Consider the following 24,113-nt stretch of genomic DNA (forward strand, 5'->3'; position numbering starts at 1 on the left):
ATTTCCTTTGATGGGACATAAGAACAGCTTGACGTACATGTTGCACCATGAAATTTCACTGGCATGTTTCCTTTGTATGTGATCCTATTATATTTTGGGATCTTTAGGTCCACAGACATGGTCAATCGTTCCTTTGTAAACATTTGCCGCACTCAAAAAAGGTTCGACCTACACCAAGAAACTCCATTTGGTTGCCTTCATCATTTTATGGAAATGCATGTTTACTTGAGCACAGTTTGAAATAGCACGATAAAAGCTCATTGGCAACTTGCCCGTGAGCAGTAGATGGTCCCTTTTGTTTATTGGTCAGTAGGTGGTCAAATGTCAAGGTCAACAGTCTTATGAAAACCTTCAATTTCGTTTCCTGGAAGTGTCGTGCAGTTAATCATCAATGCATTTCTCCTTAAACTGACAAATCAGTGCTCAAGGCGCATACTGTGAAGCAAACATCTTTATTTTAAACACAATAACTCTCATTGGCATCTTTAATCATATGCCGGCTATTGCATTTTGCACCTCGCTGCCTATTGTTATACTATATGTACATGATGTAAGTATAATACTATCTACAAGGAGCGTACGTAATGGTCACAATAAAGAAAATAAATTTGCCGTTTGCGGTTACCCTGCCGATAATCTTGAAAGTGGGTATAGGCAGATACTGTAGGGATCACCCCCGCCCCCCATAAAAAAATAAAAAAATAAAATAATAAATTTACAAATAAACATACAATTATTATTATTATTATTATTATTATTATTATTATTATTATTATTATTATTATTATTATTATAAATACATTTTTATAACAGTGTTCATTTTTTCATCAGTTTTAAAAAATAAAAAATAAAATAATAAATTTTCAAATAAACATACAATTATTATTATTATTATTATTATTATTATTATTATTATTATTATTATTATTATTATTATAAATACATTTTTATAACAGTGTTCATTTTTTAATCAGTTTTATTGAAAATTGAATTATAAACTTCTTATGAAACATACTACAGTATTCCGAATTGCAATAAAAAAAAGATATTGTCATAATAAATAAATTAACAGTGGATGCCTGCTGGATTTCACTGCTAAAACAGAAATCCTGTTTTGTCACGCACCGGTATCAGGTAAATTTACGAAATTTAAACAAACGGGCGCCATGGGCAGGCCGAAAGAAAAATCGGAGGCGGATTTAAAACGTGCTAAGGCAGAAAGGGCGAGAATGCAGAGGTGTCGCCAGGTCAATATTCGAGAAAATATATCTCAGTGGAATGAAATCAAGCTAGAATATGGTTTCCAACACGACGGGGAAGTCGCAAAATTCTTAATTGATAGGTAAGTGAGGGGTCGTCTCAAAACATTAAAATTTTGTAAACAATATACATGTGATTTCGGCCTTTCGGTTTGTGTTTTAGTTCCACACTCATTTAATGTTATTGTTATTGGCGTTCAACGTTTGCCTTGTTGTGATTATTCTCATTCAGTTTAAAAAACTTGATCTAATGTTTAAAGATAAATGACAGTTTGATCATCGGTGTGCGATTGACTGTAGTCTGTAGAGTGTAGTACATGTAAATATCAAATGTCATTATTTATTAAATATGCATACACCCTTCGTGGCATCTGATAATTATTTTTTTTATTATACATCTTAATTTTATCCTTATCTTATACCAAAAGCTATTGTTTATCTATTGGGTCTGCAGTTTTGCAAGGAGTCAACAAAATCAAATCAAATTTGAAAAGTACTGGTGATATTTTAATGCACCAGTCAATATTGTAACCACATTCCCTCCAGGTCCGGGGAATAGCGGGGACTTAGACTTTCGGTCCAGCCAATCCTAGGTAAAATCCCAGCCCTGCAGGTACAAACTGCTGGTAAATTGCCCCGCACCCTGGGGACATCCTAGGTAAGGCCCATTCCCTACTGTTTTCGGCGCGAAACAAAACCACTGCATTCACTAGGCACTGCGGGGCCACCTGGAAGGTAATAACACGTCCCATTTCTCCAGCTATCCCCGGAATACTCCCTGACCTGGGCAGGGGGCATGGTTACAGGTGACGTCATACAGCATTATGTCATATGATAAGTTGTTTCCTGTTTCTTGTTATTTTTCTTTAGATTTTTGCGTCATTAAGACAATGCAAACCATAAGTTAAATCAACCTAGATAGTCTACTTCACATTTCTATACTACATGTGTTACTTCATTGATTCAAAAACTAATGATACATTAAACATGTAATTTAAGATTATTAATACAATTATTAGTTGTATTGAGTATTGATAATTTTAAACAACAATAGTTAACTAGTAAAGTTAACTGGTGTTCGTTTATTTTTATCATGGTATTATTTAATTTGTAGCAATGACTTCAAATTGTCTGCTGGCACACTTGGATTTGTGAGATGACGAGTATTTATTTTTTTCTGCAGTTACAAAGAAAGCGAAAAGCCAAGAAAAAAAAGAAGAATTACGTCAACCCCACTTACAGGACATATTGACCTGCCTGGACTGTCTGGTACTAGCATCTCATCTGTGACTTCAGACAGGTACTCTAAAAACAACAGACTTATAACACAGGTGTTCGTCACATAGCCTGGATACAGTAATACATTCTTTTTTTAAATATTTTTTTTATTTTTAATATTTTTTTTATTTATTTATTTCGGTCAAGATAGTGAATACATGTCATTTAAAAAATTATTCCACAATTTTTTATGAAAGAAAATTAGAATAATATATAAATAAATAGCATTAAAGTTATATTTTTCTTGTAGATGGGAATCTTACCTTATCAGAACAGTAAAATTTTTTTAGATTATCAGAATTATTTTAGGAACTAAGCTCTATTGATTAGGTCCGTTTGGAATTGATGAATTTTTGCACATGTTTACCTTATATTTATTTATATATTATACTAATTTTCTTTCATGAAAAATTGTGAAATAAATTTTTAAATGACATATATTCACTATTTTGACCAAAATAAATAATAATTAAAAAAAAAAAAAATAATAATAATAAAAAAAACTATCCAGACAATATGACGAGCACCTTTGACTTATAATAACGTCTTCATTATATGATCTTTATATAAACTGTCCATGAATGGATGATAAGGAATTTTCGCAGACAGAATAAAATGCAATACTACCAACACCTATAAAGAAGACATTTTTTTTTCTCATGTTATGTTCTTAATAAATCACATTAAATTGATTTTAGTAAGAATTATGGTTGCTGTGGCAGTGTGTTGTAATTCTACTATTTTTCATACTCCAGGCAGTGTTACTTCCCTTACAGTACAGTAATTTCTAGTGTTAGCAATCGGTTCCCATTTTACTATTGATAATCGGTTCCACTCAAGTATTTTATTTAAACCGATTATCGATAGAACAATCGTTTTTTTTAAAATATTAAGATAGAAACTGAATTGTAGTTTCATTCATGCACAGTATTAACTTGTAATCATTATATATATGCATATACATACTGTCTATGATTGAAGTTAGTAAGTGTTGATGTATAAAAATAGTTAATTTTCTTGCTCATTGTGGCTTTTATCAACCATTTTGTTGAAGTTAACATCTGAACATTTACCAATATTTTTTTCATTATATTTTTTAATATTTACATATTTTTTTTATTTTTTTTTCGATAATCAATTATAACCAAATACAATCCATTGTCACTGATTTCAGGCCCAACCAATCAATTTTCGATTATAATCGATTATCGGAACATCACTAGTAATTACTGTCACTTGACCATATATCATATTGGTAAAGATTGTAAATTATCTTTAGTTTTAAATAAATATTTTTGTATTTAACCTCAATGCACCTTGAATAATTGAAATTTGATTAAAACTATCTCAAAAAGAGCAAAGAAAAAACATTAAACTATTATATAGTTTATGCAGCTGAAATACAGTTAAACTTGCTCATGATTCTGCCTGTTAGGGGAGATCACTGCGTAGAAGATTGACTTTTTGTGTGTTGTTGTCTGTATTGAAATTTGTCCTTTGTAATAGTAAGATGACATGAAGTAAATTTTTAATGATTAAGAGTGGGCAGAGTGAGCATAGCAAACAAGCCCTTTCTTCATCATTAAGATATTACTTCAGGTCAATTAACTGACTTAGAACACAACCTCATTGGTTGATACAATGTCAAACAAAATCGGATGCAGGGAGTATGTATTGGATGAGTGGCAGTAGGCGGACCTTTAAACACCAGCGAAAGTTGAAATTCTTTATGATTAATGTAGTACTTTATGGATGCCTGTCTTCAATTTTATTGGCTAAAAATGTAAATTGTATTCTAAATAACGGGTTTATTGTCTAATATTTTTAGAGACCCTAACGGTAGGAAGGTTGGTGTGGTAGTCAAGACTGAGATTAAAGAAAGCAGACAACCGCCAGAAAAGAAAACATTTGCGAGGTAGGTCAACTACAAATTAATTGCTAGATTTTCATTCCCGCCTTATCTTTTATCAGCCACCCCTTAAATTTTATTAACTCAAATAAAAAAGTTGAACTAGGGTCTGTATTGTGTATCGGTCCGTACTGTTCAGAGACAGCGATTATTAAGACAGTATTGATGTAAAACATTCACATGTAAAAAAAGGAGAAGTTTTACAATCAAGTTTGTGGCTTGTCTAGAAACACATATATAGTCCTTTATGCAATAAGAAAGAACATTAACACATATTCAACGGTGAAACAGACATTTAAGAAAAATAAAAAATAAAATTTCACCCCCCGCCCCCCAATTTAAAAAATAAATGATCTAGCAATTTAAAGTAACATTGGCCTAATGGCATATCTTTTCATATTTATACAGGACTAATGTTAGTCACTTGTCTGAACAAGAGAGATAACATTACATGTATAAAATGCCAAGCCAAGAAGTATATGGAACTTCAGAACCAAAATCAATTGTGTGTAAGGCAACTTAATGGTCTAAAAGATGGTCAGACTTCAACTATGGTTCCTGTTTTGTGTTGACTGAAGTTTTTAACAAGTAACTGACAGCTTGACCATATGAAGCAGCAGACAATACCAATAGGCGAGTAGTTTTCAGACAGCAATACAAGAACTACTTTTGTTGCCTGAACTAAAATTTGACCCCTTTTTGAACACCTTTTTGGAGCCAAATAAATTAAATTCAGTTATTTAGTTTCACTTAATTTTCCATTATTTTAACAGATAAGGAGCTGAAGTTTATTATACCAAAACAATAATTCAGAAATATTTGGATACCTTCAAAAATCAGGAGAATATCTCGATAAAACCTAAAAAGTGTCCGAGAACTTCTTGCCTACCAGTAATCATGCAAAACATTCTCCAGTTCAGTCAACTTTGGGATTTTTATGCCCCTACACAGATTTGGCGGGGGGAATGGGGGGTGGATGGAATTGTGAATGGAGTCAAATTTTTAACCCCATTTTCGGTCAAAAAGGACCAATGATAACAAGGATAAAATCTGTATTTGGAGCATTTATTAAGCTGGTGTATTGTCGTCAGGTGACATGTTTAAGTATCATTCTTTTACTACAGCTTTGAAGAAATCGGCTCAGAAAAAGAAGCTGGGGAGGAATATGATTCTGCTGATGAGACATACGTTCCTAGTACCTGGGAAATGTCTATTTGGCACACGTAAGTTATGTTAACTGTACTGAAAGAAAGTGACCAGGGGCGGTTCCAGGAATTGACATTAGAGGGGGCGTAGCTTTGGGGGTGCAACATTTTGATGTGCGCCCGTCCCTCAGAACCAAAAATTCAATATATATATAACATAAAATATTTGCGTGGTAATTTGGATTCTCCCTGCAGAATTATTTTACAATTTCTAAAATGGTGCATTTTTAGCATATTCTTTTATTCTTTTTCTCTGATATGGACATAAAAAATAAAGTTGGATAGTTTAAAGGGGGGGTGGGGGCAGTGGGTAATCCCCCCCCCCTTCAAATCTGCTAGTGGTGACTTAAGAGCTTTTGCTATGGCATTTTGTCTGCCTGCCTCTGTTTCATTTTCTATCCAATGTTCATGAAATATCCACCACTTCAAATTGTCCAAATAACCATATTACCATAGTAGATTGTTGTCATTTCAAATTTAACAAAAAAGAATAAATGCTGTTTTATCAATTGTATGCTTTGCAACGTTGAACATATACAATACAATTGGGTGCATTTATAGTATAGTATAATGATGGCATCGTTATGATAACACTCTTTCAAAGGGAAAACAAGGAATTGCCCACAGAGGAACCAGACGAGGTGGAGGTGGAGGAAGACTTGAATCTAGAGGTACATGATATTGAAATACCCAAGTTAGAGGAGGATATTTCTGATGAGACACCGCACATACAAAAACTTAAACAGCTTAGCCAAGAAGATATCGATGGCCGGATGTTTCTTGTATCTGAAAGCTGCCTTCTACCGCTCTTGTCCACTCTGCACCTAAACTGTAACAAGTGCAAAGGAACCACAGTTGTGAAATTAAAGAAAAATGGTTCTGGTGTATTTTGTGACTGGGTAGGTGGTTAATTCATTATCAATAATTTGCAAATCAAGACACTGTTTACAATTAGGAGTGTACAGTATTTAAGACTTATAGATTAACATATTGTTATTTATAGATTACCATTATTTGTGCCCTGCTTTCATTTTATTTCTGCAGTTTGATTTGGTGATTAGTTTCCTCAAACACTTTGACAAATCTCTTTCCAAAAAAATGTTTTGACAGTGCTTCATCAGGGGGGCGGTTTTGTGAAAAGGTTTGTCAAGTGTTTTAAAAAACTAAATTCTCAATCAAACTCTGGTTAAAGACTGAAGGTGGAGCTCTGTAAGCATCGTACACTGCATTATTTTTCATTTAAAGTGGTGAAGAAATAGTAAAGTAATCTTTGTTTAAAGTCTTCATTCGAAGCAAGATATTCCCTTCCGACAAAGCATTTATGAAGTTATTTATCACATGCTATACACACACTGTATAATAAGTGTAAAATGTAAAGTGCATTCTTCACACTGTATTATAAGTGTAAAGTGCATTCTTCACACTGTATTATAAGTGTAAAATGTAAAGTGCATTCTTCACACTGTATTATAAGTGTAAAATGTAAAGTGCATTCTTCACACTGTATTATAATTGTAAAATGTAAAGTGCATTCTTCACACTGTATAATAAGTGTAAAATGAAAAGTGCATTCTTCACACTGTATTATAAGTGTAAAATGTAAAGTGCATTCTTCACACTGTATTATAAGTGTAAAATGTAAAGTGCATTCTTCACACTGTATTATAAGTGTAAAATGTAAAGTGCATTCTTCACACTGTATTATAAGTGTAAAATGTAAAGTGCATTCTTCACACTGTATTATAAGTGTTAAATGTAAAGTGCATTCTTCACACTGTATTATAAGTGTAAAATGTAAAGTGCATTCTTCACACTGTATTATAAGTGTAAAATGTATAGTGCATTCTTCAGGTATTTATATTTATCAACTGATAATTTTTCCACTTTTTTTTACGTTTTCAGGTCTGTTCAAATAACCACATTGTCAACTCATGGTCCAGCCAGCCATTATTACGAAATAGTGTAATGTTAGGGGATACAAAGTTGTCAACGGCCATAACACTCTCAGGAAACAATTACACAAAAATAGCTCTGCTCTTTCGTTTTATGAACATTGGAGTGCCAACCAAGTCAACATTTAACAAAATCCAAACAAACTGTACAGTTCCTACAGTTGATGATTTTTGGACAAAAATCAAAGCTGCTGCACGGGAGGATGTTCGAGGTCAGGATGTTGTGGTCTCTGGTAAGGAACAGCAGGTTACTATTTTCAGTTAAGCTAGATTTTTTCCATAAGAGCTTATGGTTATGCGTCTGTCGTCCGCCCATCTGTAAACAATTGCAGACAGCTGGTGAACCCAACACAGTCTTAGACATCCATGAGAGTCCGAAAATTCAAGTACGAAAATTGATGTTTTATAGCTAAAAGTGTTACTAATGGTTTTTAAAAAATAAACTTTTTGGCAGTTTTACCAATCATTTGAGATTCGTTTTAATGTGAATTATCTTCTGACTGAATTGAAGGCATTGATGCCCAAATTAGCCGATTCTGAGAAAACGTTTTTAGAAAGTGTCAAAACTGACCATCTGTGAGAATGCAGCTTTAAGTTGTTATGTTAAGTACTATCCATTTTCATGATTAATTCTTGCAGGAAATGGTCAAATGGACAGTCCTGGATACTGTGCCAAATATTGCACTTATACTGTGATGGATCAAAAATCAAAGAAGATAGTTGCCATGGAAATTGTAGACAAAAGGGAATGTCAACTAAAGGTAAACTAAACTTAGGCTCCTCCCCAATTTTTTTTTTAGTGTGTTTAGGGTTACATTTTGTCTAAGAAACAGGTAGAGTAGGTGGGCTTTTTATGATTTATGTAAGATTGTAAATTTCAATATTGGGGAATGGCATTAAAGCAATCTTCCATATAAGGCTTTCAAGGTTTAATAGCACTACTATTTGAAGAATAAGAAGAGCTATGCTACTCACCCTAACTTGGCATTCCCGTCAGCGACCCCTTCGGTGTCGCACCTTGGTTAAGGTTTTGCACGTTAGCACATATAAGTCAATAACTCAGCAACTACTTGGTGTATCACATTTGAACTTCATTAAAAAAATCAATAAATTTGTAAGAATTTATTATCACATTCAAGTTTTAATCAAATAAAAGAAATTTAATTTAATTCTTTGAAGGCAGGAGGGTGCACATACTGGTTTCCAGAAGTGTGTTACCATAAAAGGACAGGTTGCAGCAGTCATCACCCTTCCATTACTCTAGCTAAAACCCTTATCTGCGTCTACATTCCCTTAGTCACATGGAAAAATGTCACAATATGCAAATGTTGTTAAGCAAAAAATAGATAACACAATTGTGTGGAGCAAAAGAACACTCAAAATAGTAGAAAGTTGTTTTATAGGGACAACTCTTTTCAACTCCTTCTATTATGTATGTTTCATGGTAAGTATCTATTTATACTAACTTGATTAAAACCCCACATTAAACAACTTTTGTTGTACATGTAGTTGTTTTGATAAGATAAAACCATTCCCAATGTACGCATTTTCAGGCTGGACTGATGGAAGCCACTGGATTCAAAAGAGCATTGACAGATCTTCAAAATACTGTAAATGTCACAGAGGTCGTTACAGATGCACACCCACAGATCTCTTCCATAATGAGTGAGTATTATACTTACATTGAGTGAGTTTTATACTTGCATTGAGTGAGTATTATACTTGCATTGAGTGAGTTTTATACTTGCATTGAGTGAGTTTTATACTTGCATTGAGTGAGTTTTATACTTGCATTGAGTGAGTATTATACTTGCATTGAGTGAGTTTTATACTTGCATTGAGTGAGTATTATACTTGCATTGAGTGAGTTTTATACTTACATTGAGTGAGTTTTATACTTGCATTGAGTGAGTATTATACTTGCATTGAGTGAGTTTATACTTACATTGAGTGAGTTTTATACTTACATTGAGTGAGTTTTATACTTGCATTGAGTGAGTTTTATACTTGCATTGAGTGAGTTTTATACTTGCATTGAGTGAGTATTATACTTGCATTGAGTGAGTTTTATACTTACATTGAGTGAGTTTTATACTGACATACAAAGTTTTGTTTGTACCTGTATAGTAAGATGTAAACATTTAGCTTGTATGGTTTGATAAGTGGGGATAACACATGCATTTTAGCATCAAAATAGCTAGGTCTAAAAAACACTTCTGGTAAGGGTTACCCAACCTTTCCTTTGAAATGGTGACCCTACCGTTTTATTAGTATGTTTGTAAAAAAAAACAACCTTTTTTAATTTTTATTTATAGTTAAGTTTAAAAATGATTACACATTATGCAGAAGATTGCAATGGCTGCCATTGACATACAATCATGTACAGGTATCTGATGATACAATCTGAATCATGTGTTTATTTAAGGCCCTCTCCACAAAACATGATGTAAGCTGCACATGCCCTGTTCATTTCAGGAAAACAATTCCCAAGCATAATACATAGCTGGGATATGTGGCATGGTGCAAAAACCTTTAGCAGGAAGTTATGTGCTGTAAGTTTGTTATATTTATATATTAAACCTTATATAGATGTATCCCTTCTTTGAATATTTTAAGTCGACCTGTCCATATATTATTGTACTTTAATAAAAAGTCCTGTTCCATGATGTCCTGCGATCTTCTGTTGCTCAAAACTCCAAAATTATTTCACTTTAAGTCAAGAAACTTTAATAGAATTTTATTTAGGTGATGAAGCTTTTTTGACAAACACAGCAATTGGAAGATATAACTCCCATGGACACATTTAAAGTTTAACCAAACAATGTAGTACACAATTATATGGATGTATCAAGTGTGATCCAGCATTTCTGTCATACTATAACCTGTATGTCTTGAATTTAGTGAATTTAAACTTCTGTTTGTCATTTTACTCTGTCAATCTTAATCCTCATATGGGAATAATCCTTTCATATTTACGTGAATTCAAATATGTTAGGGGAGGGCTTTTGTCCGCCCTGTTATTTTCACGGGAGGGCTTTTGTCCGCCCTGTCATTTTCACGGGAGGGTTTTTGTCCGCCCTGTCATTTTCACGGGAGGGCTTTTGTCTGCCTTGTCATTTTTAGACAGGAGGGCTTTTGTCAGGGAGGGCTTTTGTATGTTTCCCGTATGTCCCAATGAAAAGTTGAGTTATTGAGGATTGAACTATGATATTTGATAAAATATCACAAAAAATATGTCATTATGTTTACATCCAGGAAAAGTTTGTGTATTTTTGTTTGTAAGATCTTCCAGAATATTAGTGACAAAGTTTGTGTATTTTTGTTTGTAAGATCTTCCAGAATATTAGTGACAAAGTTTGTGTATTTTTGTTTGTATGATCTTTCAGAAAATTGGTGACAAAGTTTGTGTATGTTTGTTTGTAAGATCTTCCAGAATATTGGTGACAAAGTTTGTGTATTTTTGTTTGTATGATCTTCCAGAATATTGGTGACAAAGTTTGTGTATTTTTGTTTGTATGATCTTTTTGTTCTTAATTTCAGGCCTCACAAGAAAAGGGAAATGATGCCATCAAACCTTGGATTGGTCCGATCATCAACCATTTCTTCTATTCTGCAGAAACCTGTTGTGGGGATGACATGTTGTTGAAAGTAAGACTTGTTTTTAACTGTTAATCGGCTGGCCAATATGCTACCATACATGGTGACATCAAGTCTAGTCGCTACATTTGCATAGGAACCTGTCTTGTCTTTTAGACCTGAAGTTGCATATAAAGGTACATGTAACTGTTAAAATAGGGTTTAAGCCAAGATTTAAGGACAGGGCGCTGCAGAAAAGGGACAGGGTGCTGAGGGTAAACAGGGCACATTGAATCCAGCTATGAAGAACGAGTGTATGTCAAAATACCCATGGTCAAAATACCCACACCTCACAAATGGCAAAGTAGTCAAAATACCCACAGCAGAATTTTCAGGGTATTCAAAATACCCACAGCAGAATTTTCAGGGTATTCAAAATGCCCACAACAGAATTTTCAGGGTATTCAAAATACCCACAGCAGAATTTTCAGGGTATTCAAAATACCCACAGTAGAATTTTCAGGGTATTCAAAATACCCACCCTGGGTTGTCACAAGTCCAAAATTAATATGATTGTTAAAAACACACTCACTGAAAAATAAAGCAATTTAGCAAGTTTTTTACCAAACTGATAAAAGTTTGTTATTATAATACCCTTACTCAGGTTGTCAAACTGTGAATTTATTAATTGTTTTGGGTCACTTTTAGCACTTTTACCATTGTCATTAAGTGACAGAAAATATGTTGAGAAAGGGAAAGGTAAGTCACCCAAATAGGATTCATGCAGACAAACAAAGTAATTATCAGAAAAAGATCAACAGGTTCAAATTAATTGATATACTTAATTACCCACTTTACTCCAATTTAACATTTAATTTACCCTTTTTATATGAAGATAAAGTAATTATTAAAAAAGATCATAAGCTTAAAATTAAATGATTGACTGAATTACCCACCTTATTCCAATTCTTCAAAGGAAAGTTGCAATAAATAGTTTTTTTTGTAGTGATTGATATGGAACTGGTATCCATGACTGTGGGTATTTTGACTACCCTGAATATTCTACTGTGGGTATTTTGAATACCCTGAATATTCTACTGTGGGTATTTTGAATACCCTGAATATTCTACTGTGGGTATTTTGAATACCCTGAATATTCTACTGTGGGTATTTTGAATACCCTGGAAATTCTACTGTGGGTATTTTGACTACCCTGAAAATTCTGCTGTGGGTATTTTGAATACTCTGAAAATTCTGCTGTGGGTATTTTGAATACCCTGGAAATTCTACTGTGGGTATTTTGAATACCCTGAATATTCTACTGTGGGTATTTTGAATACCCTGAAAATTCTGCTCTGGGTATTTTGACTACTTTGCCATTTTTGAGGTGTGGGTATTTTGAGTGGTACCCATGAAGAACTGGTCCATTATGAATCCGGCAGAAAATGTTAGAAATTGTGTTTAATTGAAATGATATTAGGTTTCAACTGCCAGATATGTAAAGTGTGTATGTAGTTTTAGCTAGACTATTCGAAGAATAGGTAGGCTATACCACTTGCCCCAGCGTCGGTGTCCGGTTAAATTTTTAGGGCAAGTTGGGATTTTCACTTATAAGTCCAATACCCTTCATTCAATTGACTTAATACTTCACATAGTTGTTCAGGGCCATCACATGATGAGGTTAGATAACTCCATATTATACTTTACACAGATTATGGCCCCTGATTGACTATGGAACTTAGGTTAAAGATTTAGGGCAGGTTGGGATATTTATTAATAACTTCTATACCCTTCGTTCAATTGACTTAATAATTCACATAATTGTTCAGGACCATCACCCAATGAGGTTACATAATTCCATATTATCCTTATTTCAAGTTATAGCCCCTGATTGACTGAAGTTATAAAAAAGTGTGTTGAAACTTTTTGTGAACAACATGATATTATTTCGGATTTCGAAAGGGTCGCTCTACAACAGATGCTATATTTATACTGTTATCTCTGATACAGAATTATTTGTTTGAAAATAAAAGGCTATATATTATTTTTGTCGACATAATGAAATGTTTTGATACTATTCATAGAAATGCACTATGGCTGAAAATGTAAAAACGTGGAATACAAGGAAAAATACTTAGAATTGTTCGGGACATGTATCAAAAAGTTAAATCATGTGTTAAATAATTATCATCATATTCTGAATATTTTAGTTATGTTGTAGGCTTACGGCAAGGGGAAGTTATGTCCCCTTTATTGTTTTCCCTATTCGTAGAAGATATTGAGTTATATTTGCAAAGTGATATAAATTCAGGATTACACATAGATGATATTGTATGGATTTTATTATTATTTGCCCATGACATGGCCATTGTAGGAAAATCTCCTGATGAAATTCAAACGCATTTGGACAATTTAGCAAATTATTGCAATACTTGGGGATTAAAAGTGAATACCGATAAAACCAAAATTATGGTGTTTCGTAAAAGAGGCGGGTTATTACCTAATGAAAAATGGACATATAATGGCCACGATATTCACGTTGTTAACAACTTTAACTGTTTAGGTGTGGTGTTTAATTATACTGGCAATTTTAATCTTAACCAGGAACACTTGATTGGCAAAGCCCTTAAGGCAATGAATGTTTTATTTTGTAAATGTCAAGAGTATGACTTAAAACCAAAAATATCGTGTCAGTTATTTGACGCATTTGTTGGTTCAATTTTAAATAATTCAGCGGAGGTTTGGGGGTACACCAAATCTAAGGAATTAGAAAGAATTCATCTTAAGTTTTGTAAAAGATTATTAAGAGTCAAAACCAATACTTGCAATGCGACTGTTTATGGAGAATTAGGTAGATACCCGCTATATATTCAACGATATGTACGTATGTTGTCATATTGGTTTAGGGTTGCTACCACTGATAATATTATTATTAAAACTGTTTATTTTTATTTACAAGCAAAGTATGATTGTAATAAAGGTTGTCGTAATTGGGTGTATAACATTAGAAAAATGCTAAATGATTATGGTTTCAGCTACGTTTATGATGATTTCAACAATATTAATGTTAATACATTTATGACAGTCTTCAGGTGTAGAATATACGATGCGTTTAAACAAGATTGGTATGGTACTCTAGAAAACAGCACAGTTTTAGATATGTATAGACATTTTAAAACTAGTCTTGAATATGAAAGTTATCTTGACATTCTGCCCAAAAGTTTACGATTTTTCTTTTGTAGACTACGACTGTCTGTGCACCCACTTCGTATCCAAACCGGTAGATAAGCCAGAAATAATATTGTACGCAATCAAAGATATTGTCTATGTTGTAATTCCAACGATATTGAAGATGAATTTCATTTTGTCTGTGTGTGCCCGTCTTTTAATGATATGAGAAAGCCATATATTAAGAAATGCTATTATATTAGACCGTCTGTATTTAAATATTTACAATTGCTGCAATCAAATAAGAGAACTGAGGTTATTAAATTATGTATGTTTGTTAAAGACTCTCTTAAAGTAAGATCCTCTTTAATAAATGTTAGAACTTAACATGGTAAAAATTGTTCATCCTCTGATTTAGATAGATTTTAATATTACAATATTTAACCTATTTATTATAACTTTTTGTTATTTTTTGTATATATACTCGTGTGTACTATATTGTTTGTTACTATGCATTCACGTTGACATTGATAATTATAAATATATGTGTTGTTGACGATGTACTTTGTACAAGTCGAAATAAAATGTCTGTCTGTCTGTTAAAGTTTTAGGGCAAGTTAAAGTATAGGGCATGTTGGGATTTTAATAAAAAACTTCTATACCTTTCATTCAATGCACTTAATAAAATTCAAAATTATCAACGACCATCTTACAACAAGAAACATAACTCCATTTTAACCCTAAATACAAATTATTTTGATTTCTTTTGAAAGGCATATTTGTATACTCTTAACCACATTTTCATTATGGGAAATCAAGTTATTTGAATGACTTGCGTCATTGTTCGGGCGGGCTGGTGGGAGGGCAGCATCAAAGTCATGTTATGTAACAAATAATTTTAGTTAGGTTTGACATAAAGAGACCAAACTTGGTAATATTACATCGTTATTGTATTCACTTCCAAGTCAAAGGGGTGTCGTCGAGCGCGCTGTCTTACAACAGCTCTTGTTAATCTAAAGTGTAGTTTTAAGTTTTTAACAATTCAATAGAAATATTTGACAGTCTTGAGCATTTAATTCTATGACGGCGGAAGGTTTTCCATGCTGGTCTCCATGAGGGCAGAAGGCTGCTACTAAATAGGACAGGGTGCAGCACTTTTCCATATCTCTTCAGCTAAAACCCTGGTAATAAGGTTAGACAGTATTTGGTAAAACAGAAATTATTCCACTGCATATCATAAATGCATCAGGCATAAAATAAGTGTTTGTTTCAGATTTTATGACCCCCAAAATAGGGTAGGTAGGTTATATTTTTTTCTTTCTTTTTTATTAGGCAAATTGTTTCCTGATTTTTTCCTGTTATCAAAAACTATAAATTATGCGCTGAAGAACACCAATACAATCAGTATTAGCATCAAAGGTATTGTGAAAGCCAAAAACACTTATTTTTTAATGTTGAAAATATCATGAATCACATAATGATAGGTAGATAAGTAAAATGAGTAAAAAAGAGAGCAATATAAAACTGTGGTTAAATTTATTTTGAAAACTGTTATAGATGGACATATTCTGTAATATTAGTGATTTTTATATGCTGTGTGTGTTTTTCTAATACAAAATCAGGCCGAAATGACACACATTTTTTTCATGGACATTTTTGTTTATTCAAACAATATATACAAATATATACAAGGCAAGCAAAAAATCATTTTACGGCCATGATTCAAGGTTCTACAATAGGAATGACATGGGTCAATTTTATATGGAGTCTTGAAAATGTTCATGGTCTTATATTTTGGTTGAGATCAGGGGCATGATAAGGTCATCATTTCAATTACTGTTATAGGGAGTGGAAAATTTAAAAGCATTTGAAAAAAATAATGTCCCTTTATACTAGTGATGTTCCGATGTTCAATTATAGTCTAAAATTGATTGGTTGGGCCTGAAATCAGCAACAATCAATTGTATTTGGTCATCATCGATTCAACCAGCGAGTTGTTTTCTTTTTTCCTCTCGTTATTTGTGTTCTGTTTATTTTGCCAATTTTCTCTGAGTTCATTTATACATTTGGAAGTGTTTAGTTCTTCTCATTAACAATATGGCCGAAGGCAACAATAACACCATTCGGAGCTCCTCGGCCATTTTTTCCAAAAACAACCTCGGATGTATTTGGACGGTTTACATACTCAAAAAGTGGTACGTTTAAGTCCGCTGCAAATAGATCGTGTAGTAATCTTAATTAAGTGTTAAACTTTAGGACTTATCTCTTGGGAATCTTAATTATGTTTGCAATAATACACTTCACTGGCAATCAATTTAAAGTGAGAGCAATAAATACAACTCTTAAACACTACATTTAATTAATGATATTATTCAAAAATTTACGGACTACTTCAACTGATGTAACGGCATACATCCGAGGTTGTTTTCGATAAAATGGCCGAGGAGTTCTGAATGCAATAACACTAATTACATTCAAACATACATATAACATAAGTATAGTTAAGGATTATTAGTTATTGAACAAGTGTAAAACTACAATTAAATTATTGTCAATAAAGGATTGTACAATCAATAATTGGCTACATGAGTGGATCTGATTATTGTAAGTCAAACTGGAACGGATTCCCACCACTTCTTTATAAGTATAAAATAAAAACAAGCTTTCTTAACATTGTCCTAAGATGTCATCCCCTTTTGGTATCTCCTTTGTACAGACGCGACTCGTATCAGTGCTAAACCATGTATCGAACCGGCATGAATGGGGACACGGAGGTTGTAACCATGGACCACTTACCGACGGAGAAAAACAGAAGGAGTGGATAAATCCTACAGGCATAGAGATGGAAACACTGGAAAAGATCATCACAGCACCCAGATTTCTAAATACAATGAAATACTATGTCACTTGTCAGTAAGTTCACTTGAGATTAAAGGGATTAGACACCAGATGGTCTTAAAATCAGCAAATACAGTATTTACTCAAAATGAGCCTAGAATTGTCAATATCAGATAGTATGAAACCTATAATACATTACCATACATGATTAAAAGAATATTTTGTCATTGTCTTACCCATTTAAAAAATGTTCATAATGGTTTATAGTGTGTATTTAGCATGTAAAAGTCACGTGATTAGTACAGATAAATATAACAACGCTATTTACTGGTATCAACATGGTAAACAAACCCCTTTAATTTTGAATTGGAAAAATACGCAAAAACTGCAAAGATACATGTGTCGTAAGCGATGTGATTCACCAGTAAGTAAAATTCAATGCGTACAAAACAATATAAATTTGATGTAAGTTTTCGACAATCTTTTTTTTTTGCAATTGTATCACCTGGTGTCTAGTCCCTTTAAAGATACTAAAATATCTGTTTGCTGTATAGTGTGTCTTATTAGTGCAGAAGTTTCTGTGTGTGGTCATTTGAATAGAAATACTTTCATTTACCGACAAATGGTGTAATTATTGTAAAGCACTAGATATGTGAATGATGGTCTATTTTGGCCTGTAAGATGTATTTTGTGACATTACGTAAGGTTTTATAAAGGCTTTTGGGACATATTCCTGTAGGCTAAAATGCAAATGTTGCAAGTAAGTTCTTCCCAGAAAAGGTATAATCAAGAACATGAATCTACAATATTCAGGACTGGTACTAATGGTTACTTATCAACATCAATCAATAAATTAAGTAAATTTATACATGTAACAATGGGGGTGTTCATGGGGGGGGGGGGGGGTTTAAACACTATCATCAACAAGTGTCAATTAAACTGCAGGGCAGGGAATTGTGCGCAGACTTCCGAGGATAAAATGGCATCACAGACCCAAAAATTAAGGATTTATTATTTTTTATCTTTTTAACTTACTAAAAAAAGTTAACTGATTGGTTTAGGATATTACTTTGTTTGTTGTTAGTGTTGAATTTGACACTCCAGTTTGCTTCAAATTTAAAGTCAGGAGATCCCTCAAAATGGCTCCTAAAAAGCCAGTTTTGCTTCTGCTGCTGGGTGTTTCACCCCCTTTGCCCTCCATAAACCTATCACCATATGGTTTCAGCCCTTCAGCTGCCAGGTCAATCACAACCCTATAGAGGTGATCAGTCTTCTGTGGGCTTGGGAGTCTGCACAACAGGCTGCTGTTTAAATGGATTTTTATTCTTTCAGAACAACATCAGAGTTAGAGTCCTTCAACAATCACATTCTGATGTATGTCTCGAAGCGCCATGCATATTCGTAAGATATATCTATGTTTGTGCTTGTAATGATCGAGTCAAGTTATTAACAAAGCAAAAATGGTTATTCAAAATACATTTGTATTTACATATTTTTTTGTTTAAATTCTAAAGGGATGTTTTAGCTGACAATTGCTATGGCAACATTAGGCATTTGCTTGCAACAAGCTGAAATTACTATGTCAATTGACTGATGTATCAGATGGCAAAAGATCATTTGTTAAACTGATCATTGATTAACCTTGCTATTTTATATTGAAAAAGTTATTAAAGGATTGATCACATTTTTTTCTGTATTAACGCAGTAGGACACGCGAGCAAATTCCATAAGGCGCCCAAAAATTAAAAATTAGCAGTATCTTGTGCAATATTTATAAGCTGGTCAGTTTCTTGACTATTTGAGAAGGTTCAACCCAAATTTATTGAGAACACTTCATTCACTGACTTTAAATATCTTTGCTACATGTATTTATTCAACAGATACGATGTTTACAAGTGTCGATGCCAGATAGCAGCTATAGACTACATGAAACATCTTGACAGACCATATAGAAAGAACAAGAAGGGCAGTCCTTGGTAAATAGCCATCACTCAGTATCTTCACAAGCATCGTCGGATACCCCTGATTCACTACTTTGTTGTGTATGGTGGGCGATTTGTCTAGGAAAATCTCGTAATCATAATTAATGAGGTAGTTTAATATGTTTGACAAGGAACCAATGTGGAAATATGCACCGACTGAAAAAAATATTCTGGTGATAGCTGGAATCGAACTCTGTCCGCCAGCTCTTTAGAATTTTAACACTGCCAAGTAGACCACTCACCTGTTGTGACAACTAACAATACAGGGTTATTGAAGAATTTTTTTTATTATAACATGCGATTACATTGGAAGGAGGAGAGTTGTCGCCCCTGCCTCATGGATATTCATTTATAAGAGATTTTGTCAGTCAATTTGCCCATGGTATTAATATCTTGGAATGTACCGACGATGCTTAACAAGTAATTTATAGGCTAGGAGTTTTACCCATCACTTGGTGCCTGATTCATTCCATTATTGATTTTAAAGGTACAATTCATTTTACAAACATCAAGATCCTTACATTATATGCTTTCTGGTGGTTAATAGCGACTTATAAGTGAAATAAATTTAATATTTCACTATTTTAAACAGTGAAAATATCAATTTGATATATTTAACTGTTTGAAAATATGGAACGTTCTCACATTCAAATAAAATATCTGTACACATAGGGCTGGGACGCAATAACAAAGACGTCATTTCCAAAATGATGTTATGTGAGCATACAGATTGGCTTTTTTCTAATGAAATGACTTTTAATCCCAATCTTGGCCATATAAGAAAAAGAAAAAAAATGTTTTAGTGAAAAAAGCAATATATTTCTCCTCATGGGCACCAAAGGTAATTACGCCACTCGTGAAATATCACTGTTGGTGCTCACTTGGTGAAATATTTTACGATCTTACACTCAAACAAGCAATTATCCTCTATTTAGTCCTAAATTGTGTTTATGATTGTTATAGTCCATCCAGCTATTAGTTTACCGATAACATGGTTAAATCATTTATTTTCCCAAACAATGAGAAGATTAATGTGATATTTAAGTTGTATAAATCTGCATAACAATGCATGAGTAACAGAAAACGACTTATGAATCTTTGTTCTTTTTTATCATATGTAGCTCTGCTCGCAAGTACTCCAAAAGTGCCAACTGCTGGAGTGTACAACCGTTGAAGGTTGCCAAGGATTATACACACATTCCTGGACTGATGAAGAATATCATCAATTTGTTTTGCATGGGAGAAGCTCCAATGCTACACCCAGCAGCAGTCAAAGACTCTCATCCATCTTAAATTGCAAGACCAAACACTCCAAAGAACATTCTCCCAATAAAGGAATTTTTTGAGCTGTCTGAGACTCTCTTCCATCTTGATTTATAAGAAGAATCGCTCCAATAGAACAACCCTCCAATAAAGGGAATTGTTGAGCTGTCCAAGGCTCTCATCCATCGTGAAATACAAGAAGTATTGTTCAAATAGAACCAACCTCAACAAATGAACTTGTTGAAACTTGGGCATCAAGGCTTCAAGGAAAACTGCCCAAACCATCAACCAGCCCAGAACCTGGACCATGTAATGAGTAACACATGTGCCACACAGATTCACACATCATAATTATTATACCCCCACAAACAAATTTTGAGGGGGTATATAGGAGTGAGCTTGTCGGTCGGTCGGTCGGTCGGTCTGTCGGTTTTCATGGTTTCCGGACGATAACTCATGAAAGGCTAGACAGATTTGAAAAAAATTTGGTACACAGGTGTAACATCAGAAGATACAGATCAAGTTCGATATTGGGGCTGGTGGGGCCAAGGTCAAGGTCACTGTTACTAAAAATAGAAAAACGGTTTCCGGACGATAACTCATGAAAGGCTTGACAGATTTGAACATTTTTTGGTACACAGGTGTAACACCAGAAGATACAGGTCAAGTTCGATATTGGGGCTGGTGGGGCCAAGGTCAAGGTCACTGTTACTAAAAATAGAAAAACGGTTTCCGGACGATAACTCATGAAAGGCTAGACAGATTTGAACAATTTTTGGTACACTGGTGTAACATCAGAAGATACAGGTCAAGTTCGATATTGGGGCTGGTGGGGCAAAGGTCAAGGTCATTGTTACTAAAAGTAGAAAAACGGTTTCCGGACGATAACTCATGAAAGGCTTGACAGATTTGAACAATTTTTGGTACACAGGTGTAATATCAGAAGATACAGGTCAAGTTCGATATTGGGGCTGGTGGGGCCAAGGTCAAGGTCACTGTTACTAAAAATAGAAAAACGGTTTCCGGACGATAACTCATGAAAGGCTAGACAGATTTGAACAATTTTTGGTACACAGGTGTAACATCAGAAGATACAGGTCAAGTTCGATATTGGGGCTGGTGGGGCCAAGGTCAAGGTCACTGTTAACTAAAATAGAAAAACGGTTTCTGGAGGATAACTCATGAAAGGCTTGACAGATTTGAACAATTTTTGGTACACAGGTGTAACATCAGAAGATACAGTTTGGTACACAGGTGTAACATCAGAAGATATAGATCAAGTTCGATATTGGGGCTGGTGGGGCCAAGGTCAAGGTCACTGTTACTAAAAGTAGAAAAACGGTTTCCGGATGATAACTCATGAAAGGCTTGACAGATTTGAACAATTTTTGGTACACAAGTGTAACATCAGAAGATACAGGTCAACTTCGATATTGGGGCTGGTAGGGCCAAGGTCAAGGTCACTGTTACTAAATATAGAAAAACAGTTTCCGGACGATAACTCATGAAAGGCTTGACAGATTTGAACAATTTTTGGTACACAGGTGTAACATCAGAAGATACAGGTCAAGTTCGATATTGGGGCTGGTGGGGCCAAGGTCGAGGTCACTGTTACTAAAAATAGAAAAACGGTTTCCGACGATAACTCATGAAAGGCTAGACAGATTTGAACAATTTTTGGTACACTGGTGAAACATCAGAAGATACAGGTCAAGTTCGATATTGGGGCTGGTGGGGCCAAGGTCAAGGTCACTTTTACTAAAAATAGAAAAACGGTTTCCTGACGATAACTCATGAAAGGCTAGTTTTTCTTGTCAGCAGTGTAACTTCTAAATTACTCAACAGATTTAAATAAAACAATACATGCATGATAAAAGAAGATGCAGTGTGCAGTAACCTTGGAGTTATGGCCTCTTTTCAAAGGAATGGTTTGCCATTCCTGTGTCCAGGCGGCATTTGGGGGGTATTTGTCACTCCTGTGACAGCTCTAGTTTCCTTTAATATGATAAGAAAAAATTGCAGGCAAAGATTTGCAGCATGTTATGTGTATGATTTCATGTTCAAAACTGTGGAAACGGAAGCACATACCAATAACTATATTAAGATAAAACTGAACTGAAGAGGATGATTGTCTGACTTATCAAGTAAGGTAAACTTGATGAGGAGATTGTAAAGAGGCATTACATGATCCCTGGTGATTGTGGGGAATAAGGCACCTTCTAAGTGACCTATAAACGAAATATGATTTTCAATCATTAACTAGTTTATTTTAAACTTATTGAATTTATAACGATTGTGAAACAAGTCATTACAACATAATTAGTCACTCTTGTTGGCACGATGTTACATGACAGTGATGAATTGTTATTTGTAGTATCAGAGGAAACCCTCTCATCCAGCTTGGTAGTCACAATCCAAACTCACATGAGCCCAGGCCCCGAGGTGAGAAGCGAGGGTACTAACCACTGGGCTTACCGAACAACCAATCAATAACTAAAAAGCTAGCAGACTTACATGTATTTACCAAAACTGTTGTGGTAATAATAGATGGTCAGAGAGTGGAGTCTATTGAGGTTTTTGTCATTTTGTGAATGTCACACAGTATGATCTTCAAATGAGAAGATTCTGTACAGTAATTTAAGAAGATAGAACTAAGTGTTACTTTACTTATGTGGAAAGTAGTTAAAGGCCTAGTTTAATCCTTCTATAAGTGACCCCCACCCACAAACCGTGTATTGTACACAATCACTGTGTATTGATCTTAATCAAATTGCCTAATTGTCTTATAAGATCTCTGATCTGAATATCCTGCTGTGCAGTTTTGGAAGTTTTATTATAGAAATGGACACTAAATGGCCCTAAGCCAATAAACAAATATACAGGAAATTGGCCCCTACTGTGACATCAGTGGAATTAGCAGGAGATGCACAGCAGGGGATTGTCATTCCAAACATTCCATAAACTAGGCCTTTAAGATCACAAGATGACCCTTTTCCATTTACAGGTCTGTGCCACCCTAACATACTATATGTTTTTTTTAGTGAAAAGAACTTAGGATTAAGGTTCATGAAACTAATTACAGAAGGTTTTAAAGTATTAAAATGCATGATGAGCCATAAGCCATGATATGTAAAGACAAAGTATTATTGTTCAGGTGTGTGTTAATTGAAGATATATTTAATGCATATGTATGTATGGCTTTCATTTTTGGACGTTTGAATGCATTATCTAATGAGGTATTAAATGTTATTACATGCAAGTCTTGTTTTATCTGTGAATAAATGCTGGATATAGTCCACAAAATCTCAAAAGCTTGACGCACAGGTCGTATATGTAGATTCTATATTGCATTGTTAAGTTTTTCGTGTATAATTTACAGTGTGTGTATTACTACAAATAATTTTGTTTATGGCAAAATGTTTTTTTTTTTCTTTCTCAAATACCTTAATGTTTGTATCTTTCAGATAGAACAAATATAGAACAATGTTCATTTATTCCATTGAAGATAATATATTCACAGTCACTAACTCAAATCGTTTCTTGTACAATAGGATACTAAATGAAAGAACTCGATTCTTGTTATGTTCCCCCCCCCCCCGAATGAATATATTGTTTTGCCCTGTTCGTCAGTCAGTAAGTCCGTACGTTACACCTCGTTTCCGCTCAATAATTTGAGAACGCTA

At 34.0% G+C, this 24,113-nt stretch overlaps 1 protein-coding gene across 1 annotated transcript; it reads left to right on the forward strand.

The window, feature by feature from the left end:
• Positions 1–1,153: 1,153 nt before the first annotated feature.
• LOC128216843 (uncharacterized) lies at positions 1,154–23,942 on the forward strand. Its single transcript, XM_052923522.1, has 14 exons — positions 1,154–1,342; positions 2,443–2,559; positions 4,366–4,452; positions 5,571–5,669; positions 6,256–6,550; positions 7,554–7,836; positions 8,243–8,364; positions 9,157–9,268; positions 10,079–10,155; positions 11,144–11,251; positions 17,064–17,260; positions 18,518–18,586; positions 19,066–19,161; positions 20,289–23,942. Exons 1-14 carry the CDS (start codon positions 1,167–1,169, stop codon positions 20,458–20,460), a joined length of 2,010 nt encoding a protein of 669 aa, XP_052779482.1. The 5' UTR covers positions 1,154–1,166; the 3' UTR covers positions 20,461–23,942.
• The last annotated feature ends 171 nt before the right edge of the window (positions 23,943–24,113 follow it).

Source organism: Mya arenaria, chromosome 14 (genome assembly GCF_026914265.1).
Source record: "Mya arenaria isolate MELC-2E11 chromosome 14, ASM2691426v1".
Taxonomy (NCBI): domain Eukaryota; kingdom Metazoa; phylum Mollusca; class Bivalvia; order Myida; family Myidae; genus Mya; species Mya arenaria.